Here is a 15,085-nt window from a genome sequence, read left to right as displayed (position 1 = left end):
TTGACTATCATAAATAAACTAATTATTTATTATATTTGTTATAGAAAAATAAATTAATAAATATTAATTAATTTCTAGAATTAAATGTAATTTAAATATTTTATTTATGTAATTACATAACATATTTTGTTATGTATTATACATATTTTTTTATTAAATGACAAAAGACTAATTATAGACTATAAGATGTTTAAAAAGATGTGAATCGCTCTAATGATATTTATCAAATGTTATTTACCAAAGTTGACAAGTCTTTCGATGGTTAGTAAATTTAAGCCAATACATCTTCATTTACTCGTAATCCCATTAACACCAACGATACGCCGACGTAATATATCTTCATCCATCTACCCAGAATAACAGAAACTCAATAAATTACGACAATGAGCGTCCTTTATTTTAAACATAAATGAAAAATATAAATCTCACATTTGGCTACAATTTATGAAATATTTAAAAAGATTTTCTATTCTATTTCTTCTTTATACAAAGTATAATTTGTTAAATTGATAATACCATTTATCAATTAAATAAATTTGCACTGGAAAATCTATCAAATAGTATTATAAAAGTAAATACATTGATGTATTTGTAGAAAGCTTGTGTGCACGCGGAAACGGTTTACTTTACATTGAAGTGGCAATATCGTAATAAATGGACCGTTTTCATTTATTACAGGAAGATCTGTTTGCCTTCGAGATTCTTGGCGGATATCTTTATACACATGCTGATCTCGGGAGCGGCTCCGTTAAAGTAAAATCGTCAAAGACACGCGTGGATGATGGCACCTGGCACGACGTTGTCTTGAGGAGAGTCGAGAGAGAAATTCGAGTTACTGTCGACAGCAACATAGTCGAGTTTCGTACGCCAGGTAATGAAGACCATAGCTTTTTCTATCCGACTTTATCTTGTCAAAATATATGTGAAAAAATTTAAAAAAAAATAGAAAATTTATATGGTATTTACAATTGTATAAGAAGATAATATTGATATGAAAAAATAGTAGTAGTATTATTTCATGATGTATTGTAGTTTGTATTCTGCTGGGTGGATTTGACTGGAGCACTTTCTACACCGATCGATTGCATATTTTGTATACATATATATTTCCTTTTTCCAGAAAATTAATGGTTAAATTCATATTCATAATGTTTTCAAATACTACTAAATCGGAAAATAATTAATAATATACAATATATTGTTAATAACAATTTAAATTGCGAAGACATCTCAGATGATACATATAAAAAAAATCAAATGACTAATATTGGATTAATAATTATACATATCCAATTAGCTTATAAAATGATTTATATTTTCGGAAAAAGAGCCAATATCGCTCTTAAAACACAAACTGCGTATCGATAAATTATCGATGCCTATCGTAGTATTTATGCAGTATTTGTGCAGTAGCAGTTTTTCAAAAAGAGCTATCTCACCATATACATAAAGTGTCTAACCCGGTCTGGCAGATAAGTGTCCTCGAGCGTGTAACTCTGAATTATGAGTGGCTCGGCTCGCTCAGCTCACCGTTTACGTCGGTGGACCGCGGTGTGTCCAGAATTTACTCACCGCACCGCGACTAAGTGATAAAGCACTACGTATGTACAGCCGCAAACACGTGAACGATACCGCAAAAATGGTAAAAAGAATTTCATTGAGATAGCAAGGATCCATATATCCTCCCGCAATAACAGTGACTTAGTTTGCTGAAGATGTTATTGTGTAATAGATACTTTACTGTCATTGATTTTTTTAAAGAAAAAAATTTAATGAACTTAAAAATCAGTGATATCAATAGCAAGATGATATTAATTATGTGATATCAACAGCAAGATAGGAAGATCATTTAAAAAATAAAAACATTAATTAACAAATAGAACGAAAAGAAAACTTTTAGTATACACTTAAATTTATTAATCTATACGAAATAAAATATTTAAATCTTAATTCGTAAATTATTAGAAAGAACCATTATTTTTAATTATTAACTACACAAAAACAATAAGTATGTTTTATTTAGAAAGAAAACATTTATTTTAATTTAGTCATAAAATCTCTATAACGAAGAATCTCTATAAAAAGAAGGATATCCGATAAATCCGGGACAGCTTGTATATCCACGCATATTTTAAATGCAACAAATATATGTGTATATGTGCGCATATTTCCGTAATTGAAATAACATCGTATTTAGAAAAAAGCATGCATTATACGACGCATGCATGATACATAGTTCATTTTTTCAATTACATATTTCAATAAAACATCTATCCATTTAAATTGAATAATTAAATTTTTCTGTTTTTGTTACATAAAATGCATATTTTAACATTTTTATAATTTTCTGGTAATGTAAATTTTTACTTGACCCGACTGACTGTCTAGAGCCATTAATTAACAAATAATAAATTATTAACTACATTATATACAGAACAGTGATTTCCTACTTTTTTTCTCTGAAATTTGCCGAGCGAAGGACTAAGTTATCCGTTTGTTTCCTCTTTTCTGTTAATTCTGTCGCTCATCAACAACTCTTCTCTGCACTCTATCTCTCTATATTTTTCTCTCAATTTTTTTCATTCAGGCTAATATGGACAATTTATCGTTACTTACTACATGTTAAAAATCAAATTCAATAATATATTTTTATATTTAAAATAATCTTTTGAATCAAATAATTAGAAAATATTTATGTTATTTTTTTAACAACAGATTAAATGTGGATATAAAGGAATATTATGAAATTACTAGATACATATTAATTAAACACACACGTCCGATAACCTACTTTATTAATTGGTTTATTTGCCATTTTTATTCATTACATAGTAATTATATAGTAAATTATATTGAATTTTGTTGTTTGAGGAAATTGAAACATACTAAATTTCTCTGTTTCTTTCTATCTCTTTATTTATACATACATTTGTCTATCTTTCTTTCTGTTCTCTCTCACCGAACATTCGTAGGATAAATTTACAACTTTAGTCGGACTGTCACCGTTTTCATCTTACCACGACTAGAGCCTGTTGCGGTTAGCCGAATTACACGGACGGTTAATTCACCGACAAAACTCTCCTTTGAATCATACCAACGTAGCTTGAAGCAATTCCGTCCTTGCGCTCTCGTAAAACCGCGAGCAAATAACGGATCACTGCTGAACGCAGAAAAAGATCTTTGGCTTTCACGTTCTCTATAAATAATTTGTTTAACCGCGGTATAAACGAAAACAAAATCTACATTTGCGAACAAGGGAAATATAAGAAAGGATATGTAGGGTATAGATATGTCAGAAATACTAAATTTTAGATTTATTGCTTTCTATATTATATCAATATTATTATATATTTTTTCTTAAAGTATGAAAGTTTCAATATATCAAAATATGTTGAAGATAAGTTTTAAACAGTATCAGAAAACATCGAAAACTCTAATTTATTTGACATTCCAGAAAAATTCGGGATCGATATTAATTAAACATCGATGTTTGTGTCACAGCATATACATTTTTGCAATTTATTAAATGCCAGTCTTAATTGATTTATAGTGCACGCTAAATATAAACGACATGCTATATAGATTGTTAGATTTTTAATAGATTTTTATTTATTATTTGCTCTGTTCTGATGATTATTGAAAATAATTAAAATTTTTCATACAAAACTTAAAAAATTTTTTTATTTTTTAAATTAGTTTTTCTTAATTATATAGTTTATTCTATACTTTTAAGATTACATCATATCAAATGATGTACTATTTACGTAACATTTTAAATATTTAAATAAATACATATATTTTTACATATATTAGATATTTAGATAAATTTCCGATTATAATGCATAAAAAAACTATAATATAGTTTTTTTAACATATATTAATAGTGCAATTAATTTAATGGTAGGAGATTCCACGCAATTAGACTTGGATGGCTTATTATATATCGGTGGTGTGGGCGCACCTTTTGCGCCTTTAACTGTTCCGCCTGTTTTGTGGACGGGCGCCCTTCGACAAGGCTACGTGGGATGCATGAGAGATCTCGTCATTAATGGAAATCCAATAGACATCGCGGGATATGCGCAGCAACAAGATTCGGGTAAGCGAATTGAATTTTAATATTTATTCCTAAGATGATAAGGAAACCAACTCAAAAGATCTTAAAAAAAAAAATAACGATTCGTAACTAATTTCGAAAAATAGTACGCAATCTACAGTTATAAAATTATTTTTCTTTTTTAGGTTTTATTATTTACTATTTATCGATATTTAATTGCAATTACAAATTTAATATCTTTAAATCAACATAACATGTTTATTTGAACAGAAATGTAAGATAGATTTACAATAACGTAATTAAAATAACAATCAAATCATAGTTATACTGTTGAAACCAAATATTATTCTGTCCTACAAGAGATAACCATGTTTGTTAACTATTTGTTACTAAAAACATCCTGCGGCGTGTGGTATTACTAATATTTATACAGGGCGAGTGGAGATACGATTTTTTTATTATTGGAAAAAAGTAGATTACAGTACGTCTGGCAGGCGTGATTTAATTATTATATTTTTTCAATTTGTCGATCAAATATACGGTCAGTATTTTTAATTATTATAATAATTAAAAAATGCGCTTTTGAAAATAAGAATTTTTCTGTTAAAACTTTTAAATAAAAAATAAATATAAAATTACAGAAATTAGATTACAGATATTATTGATGTACTTTTTTGTTTGCAGTTTGTTTGTTTAAGTTGATTAATTTTTCAATATAATATTTCACGATTGTGTATATATTTTACAGGTGCAGTAAGACCCGCATGTCACATGCAAGCCTCACATTGTTCTTCGAACCCGTGTATGCATCGTAGCGTTTGCCTTGAAGGATGGAATCGATTTCACTGCGATTGCACTAACACATCTTTCACAGGACCTACCTGTGGCAAAGGTGAAAATATACTTTTACTTAATTTTTTGAAAAAGTTTTTTTCAAAGTAGTTCAATATTTTTATTGAAAACAAAAAAAAACAAGCCTTTGACATGCTTCTACAATAAATTATTTAGGTTTAAAACTTAAACAATCCCACAGAGACAATTTATGTAACAAGTCAGAGACAATTTATGTATCTTAAAGCTGAATGAGTTTTGCGCAAGCATGTAATTTATGAGTTTTTAATAAGTAACATGTTATTATTCTTTATTGCAGATGCATCGACATTGCATCTGAACGGTACGCAACAAATGACGGCGTTGATGCCGGAAGACTCCAGAACACAGGCGGAGGAAATTGTCGTGCGATTCAAAACGACGAGACCGCGCGGCCTTCTATTAGCGACTAGCTTTGAAAACAGTGCTGATCGCTTGCAGATTTATCTAGAAGAGGGCAAAGCATATATGCTGATTCACATCGGAGACCGAGAAAAGGTAAGATTATTAAATTACTCAACTATATTTGCGACATAAAGAAACTTATAGTTTTGAATCCTTATAAATATTTATATTTTCTTGGAAGTGAAATATAATAGACTTTTATCATTAAATACGTAAACTTTAAATACGATTTTGTTTGAATTAATTATTGTTTCTTGTCTTTTCGACAAACTTCTCATTTTATCGACTTATAATTTTATTAATTTCATTTCATTATCATTTAACATGATATTATATCGGAATATGTTGCCAGATATTTTTGTAAACGTTTTATTATAAATGTTAAACAAATCTTATTACAAATAAGGACGCATTGTTGAAAAGATAAGATATTGAATTTATCTCGGACAAATTCCATCCACTTAACGTCAACGTGTATCCGCTTAGAAGTTAAAGGGCCTCGCGTGGTCCATGAGGATTTACATTCCCGAAGCATCTCCGAACGTCGTCCCGATATAGTTGACGTAGATCGTTCTCTCGTTGCGAACGACGTCATGACGTTAACTTAATACGTCATCCGCAGCAACATCCGCCAAGTAAACGGCTGGCGGCTCTCATCTCCATGTAACGGAATATTCTTTTTGACGGAAATGTTGGACGTGTAAAACGTATTCTCGGCAATTGCTCCCGAAGTATAAGATGATGCGCAATGATTTTCACGCTACATTAACTCTTTTTTAGCAATATGACAGAAAAGATTTTATAATTAAATACAATATATTACCTACTTAATATTTAGGAACATTTTTTTAAAATAATGCTAATCTAGGATATGAAAGATTGAGAAGAAAAGACAAAAATTTAGTAAAATAAAATTATATGAAGTAAAGTATTTAAGTATTTTTAATAACTGTCATGTTGAGTACAGCAATTCCAAAAAAAAAAATCTTTTTTTATTATTATAAAATATCTTATTTCAGACATAATTAATAAATCTTCGTTAAATTTTTAAGAATTGGCAAGAATATTATCTCAAGGTCGCGAGGAATGCTTCTATGCTGCTCTATCGATCGTTTTCCCGGGAGCCAAATGCATTTCTGAATGCATCCTGCAACCTCTCGTTCACGCAATCTCCAACACTCCATTCCTCCTTTGTACCGCATATACGTGGAAATACATAAGCAATTCTGCAATCGCGACGCTTCCGGTCGAACGAATAGTAAATCGGCCGATTCGATTTCGCAGTTATTTTATTAGATGATGCATAAATGTACAATTTATTTTTTTATCTCTTTTTCTTTTCTTCTCTTACATTGACCTTTACAAATACATATAATTTTCAAAATATTATATTCTGAGATATTACATCTTATGTTCACCAATTGATATTTAACAATAACAAAATATAAAAAAAAGAAAGGATGCAGGTTTACATTTTAATTAATTATAATTTAAATATACATATTATATACGATTAATATAACACAAATTGTTTTCACATTGATATCTCATTAAATTTCTAATTTGATAAAATTATATACCCAACATAATTCCGAATTACGGATTGTCTAAGCGTTGAGGAGAATTAGTTGGGAACCAGTGACCCAACTATGGCATTATTATTGTGGATATTAATAGATGTTGCGTTAATCTGGGATTAACAATCTTGGGTCGAAGTCATTTGGAAACTCTCGTATCGCGCGTGAATGAGGAGCCAACGTGCAGATCTACAAGTACACGCGTATAAGCACGAACGTACAAGACGTACAGTAATTTACGGTAATGTTTCAATCTCTGTACCTACATGGACTCGTTAATTGGACGGAATAATTGATACGATAATGCGACGCTCGACGATTAGTCTACGGAAAATCAGATTTCCACGAAGTTCCTGGAAGTTGGAGAACGTTTCAACGAAGATTTCTATCGCGATGGCTTCGAACCACGAGCTTTTCTCGACCGCGAGATTATCTGCGAGATTTTCGATAAATTATTAATCCTTTTTATTGACGAGAGTATTGTATAAATAATAATGATAAAGTAGATACTTCATTAATTGAGATATTATACTGTTACTTTTATTATAAAAAAAATTATTACATTTATTACATTTAAAAAATTATTACATTTATTCAACTATTCTATTTTTCCATTCTATTATTTTAATTTCAATTACTTTATTCAACTATGCCTATTTAATCTGTGTTGAAAAATGAGTAAAAAACCTATATATAGGCGCATTGTTCGTGTTCCAGTTATTAAAGTAGTTTAGTGGCATAGTTGTTTTTAATATATTATACATAAATTTAAAAAAATATACATAAAATGTACTCTGATGAAATCTTTTCTCAATAATTTCATATAATTTTAAAAGCTATATAACATACATATATTACAATATTCTACGTTACATAAAGTTAAATTTTCCACTTAATGCAGAGCTTGATTTTGATTTAAATAAAGCTAGAAAAATTCCGAAATTCGAAAAGAAAAGAATAGCGCCATAAAAATACAATCTAGTTTATCAGGTTAATTTATCATGTAGTACACATTTCGTTTTTATTCAACAAAGATTCTGATGAAAGTTAAAATTAATTTCTTCTGAATGGAAATTTGATAGTAAACTATTTTTAAATTTTTAGTACGTATTAAATACAGAGCATGTATTTTTAGCGATTGACACAAATTGAACGATGAATTAGTACTTGTGATAATAATAATTTTCAATGGCAATAACGGCGATGCATAGATGACATTAGATGACAAACGTGCGTCAGGTGTCACACAACGCGTGATATCGTATATTGCAATGGGGACTGTGCCAGATAGTGACGAGTTGCTTGGATTTATGAGACTTGGCCGAATGACGGGCATCTCATAGAGATGGTTTATCGATAGCATTAAACCTATTGCTACACGATGCTGCAAAAATGCAATAAAAATTAGAAACTTCGCTGCATATATACACATATCAACCGACTTTATTTTAGTAAATTCTTAAAAAGTAAATAAAAGAAATAAAAGAAAAAAAAGAATTTTTTTATGATACAAATATTATAATTATTAAATTTTCTTTATAAAAATCTACAGTTATTGTACTTTAAACATTTTTTTATAAAATCGGTATAGTGTAGTTACTTATAGTAAGTTACTTATGTTTAAAAAAGAAAAAGAAAAAGAAAAAGAGTAGGAGAAAGTTTTTTTATGAATTAAAGGATGCGATTAAGATTTAACAAATATTATTTTATTTCAGTTATTGACAACTGGGCAAGGTCTTAATGATGACTTGTGGCATACACTAAAATTCTCCAGACGATTCAATTTGCTCAAATTCCAGATCGACGATGATACAGCAATGCGAGGTATGTATATCTGCAATGCTATATACAATAGCGACTGAAATATATATTCCATAGAAACATATACGTTATTAAAGCCAACAAATTACATCGTTGTATACACAATGCGTATTTTCGTAGGACGAGATTTCAAAACTCATAAAGCGATTTATTGATGTGGAATGTGCATTTTGAATAGAGTGTTAAAATCATGGTAATATCGAGAAATGAATGATTTTGTGCAAGATAAATTGAAAATGTAAAATAAATTTCTTTCACATGAGGCTTTATTTACGTACAATTGCAAAATTAATGACATCTGCCCCGTGCTATTTAAATTAATTTTAATCTTGAATAAACGTTGATATTTTTATATTAAAAAAACTCTTGCTAACAAATCATTGAACATATTATTGGACGTATTTTCGACAGAATATGCATTTAATCCTTTGCATTTGTGTAATACTCTAAAATCAATATTCTAAAATCTTCAAAACAAAATTGAAACGCGTCCTGTATAATTTCATTGCTAAAATTAATTTATGAGACAGTGGAACTTAAAATGTGACAAAGTGTTAGAAATTGGAAGAAAAGTCGATTAATTTAGACACGAACTACATTATTACGGAAACAGGACGCTGTGCAAAGTGCAGCAAATTGTATGTCGGTACCAGATGCAAACAGTTGATTGGTTTCGTGCTGCTGCAATGCAAGGCGTCTCTGATCGCAAGGTGTGAGAAATAGCGAGATGAAAAAGACGATTCTATTTCAGAATATTGACGAAAGAAAGAAAAACAGCAAAAAATAGAAAGTGCCAAAAGTGTATCAATTTCTATGCATGAACAATATTTCTACATTAGGTATTAATTGGAAACAAAAACTTGAAGTTTTAATTTTTTATTTATTATTGATTGTTAATTAACTTTTTATTTTTATTGCAAATGATATTTTAAGATGATATGGTTTAATAAACATTAAGAACAATAATTAATTGCTTTTTCAATTTAACATTATTTAAAATAGAATTTCGTAAAATAATTGTTGATGCGAGAATAATAAGTCTATTTAATTAATGTCCTTACATGTTTACTCTAAATACGGATGATAGTAGCTTTGCATTATGGTAATCAATAGACCATTTTCTCTTTTCTGTTAAAGCTTTTACACGTAGTTTAAAGTCGTCTCGTAATTAAACCTGAATTCGTAATGAGCATAAAAGCGAATTATGCTTCAGGAAAATTAGAATTTTCATATTAACTTTCCATTGTATTATGATAGTTTAAAATACATTTCTCAATTTGGCGACAGTAAATTGTAAGCGTGAAATGTGTGAAACTAGTTATTATTTGTACAAAAAATATCAAAAAACTCGTTTATTCTTTAAGCAAAAGTATTTACTTTTACAATTGTGATTGCAGCAAATACGATAAAGATAAAAAAATTTTTATTGTAGAGCTATTGATATGCTATCAGGATAGTGTAATGGGTTTTGCTTTAAAATACAACACAAATGGTCGTTTTATTATCAAAATCAAAAGGCTATTCATTCGAGATTGCTCTCTTATGCTCCGTGCTTTTATTTTACTTCCATTTTTTTTATGCTTTTACCATGCAGAATATGCTTTCTCTCTTTATCTTTCTCTTTTTCTCTTGTATCATGCTTTTACTTCAAAATAATTACTTCCTCTTCCATCTTTCGCAAAGTGCATTTGCTTTACTTTTTTTCCACATTGCAATAAAAAGAAAATTTGCGTATATAAATCACTGTTTTAGACATTTAAAAATTCGATGCTTTAAGTATTTCAATTTTTTTAAATTATATTTTAGGATCGTAAAGAAACATTTTAAACCCGATTAACATTATTAAGTTTACGCAGTTCTAAATCATAAGTTAAAACTGAATCGTAATAAGCAACAAAAAGAGCGGTTCTTTGAAAATGAATCTCTCTTTTCTGTTTTGTGAATTACAGTCTTCTCTTTTTTAGTCATAGCTCAAAGATTGAAATTATCTTCATAAAAGAAAAATTAATTCAAAATTGATTAATAAACAATGAAGATGACTTACATGAGATACACTTAACATGAAATAATCTTATATAAATTAATTTTACATTGATATGGCAAGTTATCAAAAGAAAGTTATTATACGCAGAATAAATTCTTTTCTTAGCAATAAATCTTATGGCGCATTGCAAATTTCGAAGGAGGGGAGTTTCCTTGTCATGACATTTCGAAGCGGAGATACTTTGCACGTCGCATCGATTGCACCAGCTCGAAGGATCCTTATGCATCGTATATGCATGTGCACGTTCGAACTTCCAACCGCAAACCCATGCAAGGGAGCAATATCGTATTTCGAAATCCTTATTTAGCATAAATATGTGGCGGAATCTCCGCGGCAGAAATCATGAGGCCAGAAAAAAGTCGCAAAGAAATACATAAGAGGACACACGTGGAAACGAAAATTAAAATCGATAGATGTGTGGAAGGAATTGCGTTTAACACATCTCAGAATATTGTTGTTCTCATAAATATGATTAATCACGGTAATACGTCTAATTGGCAATATTTTATAATTATAAAAGAGGGTTAAAAGAAGGAAAAATTATTGACACAAATTTCAATATATTACTCAGAATAGATATACACATGATTGATTTGTGTTAAATTTAATACGTTTCATGTAACCCACATAAATTTTTGTATTAATAAAGTAAGCGGAATATGTTAGAAAGCAAATATTCTAAGAAATAATATTTGATTTTTCAATATTGCTTTCTTCAATATTTGTCAATAGCTTGGAACAATTTTTAATTTTTAACATCATGTTTACAGATTTCAAAATCTTTGAAAAATTCTTTTACATTACGGCGTCAAAAATCTTATTAGATTCTCTCTGGCAGACTCTTATATCTTTAGTCACTGCAGCAGGCTCTCTCTTAGAAAAATAAAAAAATTACAACCAAAAGTTCACGCGTAAAAAGATAAGCAAACAACTATAGACGCAAATGTCGAACTTAATTATTTTATGGTAAAATTATGGCGTTCTCAAAACTAGGAAATAAAAATATTTGACTGGAATCGAGTACACGTCTGTATACTCGACGGAAAAGCATGAAGTACTAGAAGAGAAGATAACGATGGGGAGGAAACGCAGAGAGAGAAAGAGGGTAGGATTAATTGCATCGTACGACCAAATTGCCCCGAGCGTATAAATACAGGTGTACACGAGGCGAGGGTGGAGTCGCCATGGAGAATTCCCGTCCGATAATCAATTTCCACATCGAGATTTATCAGTCGGTGGATTCACCGCGGCGGGATCATTCGGTATACCAAAGATTTATGCGAGGACCGTACGACGCGGCCGTGGCCTCGCGTAGAAACGACGCTATCGCGCGGAAAATAATTTTCCGCCTTCTCTCGATCATCGCCCATCGCACGCTCATGTTCGTTATTAGTGTTGTTATTTGTCGGACCGACGAGTCAGGGAAATTGGTACGGCGAGCATTTCAAAGCTAAATCGTCCTGTCGTTTTCGCTGTTAGCAATGATCAAATGAGTCATTGGGTGTGACAGTTTTATAAATCTTTCGCTTGTTTTGGGAAAAGAGAGAAAGACTCGCGCAAATTATTAACATCAAGTTCTTTTTATTATAAAGAGTAATTCTCTTGTAGCTCTAAATATTACAACAATAGTATTTCATTTGCCTTAAAGGTAAGAAATTTTAAAGCATCAAAAAAGTTTTTAGTTTTAATAATTTTCAATAAATCGACATGTTTTGGACTAGTATTTTATGTTTAAAATTGGCCCTAACATTTTGTTTTCGTACATGCAAGTTCTAATTATTTAAGTGTAAGTCTGATTAAGTATTTTTTATTGAAAATAATTTTTACGTATATAGAATATCTTCGAATAGTTCATCAAGCTACGAGACGAATAATTGCGTTAGTTTGGCTGCTCCATGGATTTGAATAATTAATGAAAATCGCCGAGAAAGTTTCGCAAGATCGATGAGCAGGCACACGAAATTAAAAATTTCTTGAGCAATTTTTCACGCAAGTTTCGAGACCTCTCTCATCGCACTCGCATAAGTTGTGCAAATGGGACAAATAGCGAATTAGAAACTACTGGTTTGTTGCAAAATAGTAGTTTCCTGAAACTAAGAACTTGGAACATACGTTACAGCTATCTGACACTTTAGACTTTGTCGATATAGCCAATATTACAAAACTTAGAAAGATTGATGTCATTCTAGCAAAACGAAGCAGAGAAAAATATTTAATGCACAGATTTGTCAAATATACACTTTATATTTTTACGTATACATAAAACTTACATATATTTATACTTTTTTAAAAATAATTTACTTGTCCGTATTTATAAAAATTTAAAATTGCTTATTAAGTTATTTAATAATTATGAGTACTCAATTATAGTTATAGTACATCTTGAATATCTCAATTTTGAATGAACGTAAAAAACTAATAAATGATTTATTTAATAATAAAAATTATTTAAGAAAATCACCAACATTACATTTTTCTGTTGCGCGACATTTATATGTAGATTTTATAATTTCATTGCACAATCATTCTGAACGAATTAATGTGTGTAATTATAATAAATAATTAATTATACAATCTCCCGCAAATGCAAATAAGAGTACGTAATTAATATAACACAAATAATTATGAGTTAATGAGTAGTCTCCTTTGTATGCTTAATCAATTTCAAGAAACAATTAAAAAACTATTTATAATCCTTTTTTATATTATATCTTCAATTTTGATAGAGCTTAAAACTTCATCTTTCCTGGTTACATTTCTTCTATCGGTTAAATTACAAGTTTCCCGCGGGTGCTCTCAACTCTCCTGCAATCACAAATTCAAAATGCATCGCGCATTGCGTCCGCTTTTGCATTCTGTCGGCGATTCTTCGAATCGAGACACTCTTATGAATGTTAATCGAAGATTTTTCCAAGGCTGCGGTCGTTATTGCACTCGGTCGGTGTGTCAAACGTGAGAAATATATTAGTAGATGAAAATTTCGTTTGTAAATGACAAAAATATTTTTAATGTCGAGACTGAAAAATGTATCAACTATATAAGCGAGCCATATGAAGCCATCATCTCAGGGACAATCGAGCGATAAAATACAATGAATAAGATATAGAGCAGATTTATTTTAAAATAGAAGGATGAAAAGATATTTTATGGGTGAAGGAGACTGTTAAGACTTTAAAACCTTCTGAAAAATACAATACCTCTTAAACTTGTTATTTTTATAATGAACTACGAAAATGAAGTTTTGTGTAAAAAAATTTTATTCTATTTCTATGTTTTTGAATTTATTTTGTGCAAGCTTATACATTAAAAAAGATTTCTTGAAAATAAATCAGTAAGATTCTAATCATATCAATCAGAACTTTGATCATCATAATTGGACATTCAGTTATCTTATTATAATAGATATAACCAGATAATTATGATTTGTCCACTTTCAACTAGAAATTTTTCTTAGTGTATGATCGATAAGAAAAACACGCGTTTTCTTCTCCAAGGCAAAGAATTCTCTCGGCTCGCGGCCACGCGAGAATGTCCATTTTTCTCTGTTTACGCCGATTCGCCGACCATATTATTTACGAGCGGTAGATACGAGTCAGTGCCATCGATTTTCCGACATCCAGCGGACGGATTACAAATCGTGGGTATGCAAATGCGCTTTTTATCGTGCCGACTCCTCGAAATGCTCTTCACGCCGCCGCCGGCTGCGCAACGAGAAAAGTGCATCCGGAATCGGTGATGCCGAGGGAGGAGGTCGACGTCTGCCAGGGCATTCGTGGCACTCCGTCGCAAAAGCGCCGCTTCAAGTATAAAGTAAATTATATCCCCGCGCGATTCCATCAACGGTAAACCACTTCGCAGAAATTCCCTCAGGACTCTCTCGTCGCGCACAAATTCCGCGGTTAACGGAACGAGGGACACGCTACGGATGAGCAAACAATATCGATATATCGGAGATCTTAATACGAGCCTCTCTTGATAATCGACATTTTTAATACCGATATCATATCCGTTTGACGGCGTCGTTATAATGTCTTTGCCAATATTGCTCTGTCATGTTGGTGGGCCATTTAAGATCGTTGTGCTTAAATTGACGTGAAGACTCTATACAATTTGGAGGATTGTCACAACCAGTGATTCTATTGCAAATATCACGTAATTTGCACATTACGTATATGTTATATAATTTATGTGAAAATAATATAAGATAATCAAAGCAATTAGCGACATTTCCATAGGAATGGGACGCTGATTCAATCGAGCATATCTCGTATCTTATTAATATCGATAATATGAACAGCACGTGATTGGCTTACC

The 15,085-nt window shown here is 30.5% G+C and overlaps 1 protein-coding gene across 1 annotated transcript in view; it reads left to right on the top strand.

Annotated features, from left to right (window-relative positions):
* LOC108686559 (neurexin-1) overlaps positions 1 to 15,085 on the top strand; it is a 223,869-nt gene that overhangs the window by 171,531 nt on the left and 37,253 nt on the right. Inside the window, exons 10-14 of the mRNA XM_018191928.1 lie at positions 679 to 871; positions 3,905 to 4,096; positions 4,803 to 4,946; positions 5,205 to 5,422; positions 8,622 to 8,730. Coding sequence (XP_018047417.1) covers positions 679 to 871; positions 3,905 to 4,096; positions 4,803 to 4,946; positions 5,205 to 5,422; positions 8,622 to 8,730 — 856 coding nt within the window. The remainder of the gene's footprint in view (positions 1 to 678; positions 872 to 3,904; positions 4,097 to 4,802; positions 4,947 to 5,204; positions 5,423 to 8,621; positions 8,731 to 15,085) is intronic.

The sequence above is a fragment of the Atta colombica genome, unplaced genomic scaffold, assembly GCF_001594045.1.
Source record: "Atta colombica isolate Treedump-2 unplaced genomic scaffold, Acol1.0 scaffold100, whole genome shotgun sequence".
In the NCBI taxonomy this organism is placed as follows: domain Eukaryota; kingdom Metazoa; phylum Arthropoda; class Insecta; order Hymenoptera; family Formicidae; genus Atta; species Atta colombica.
Note: the sequence above shows the minus strand (reverse complement) of the source record. Positions and strands in the feature narration are given on the sequence as shown.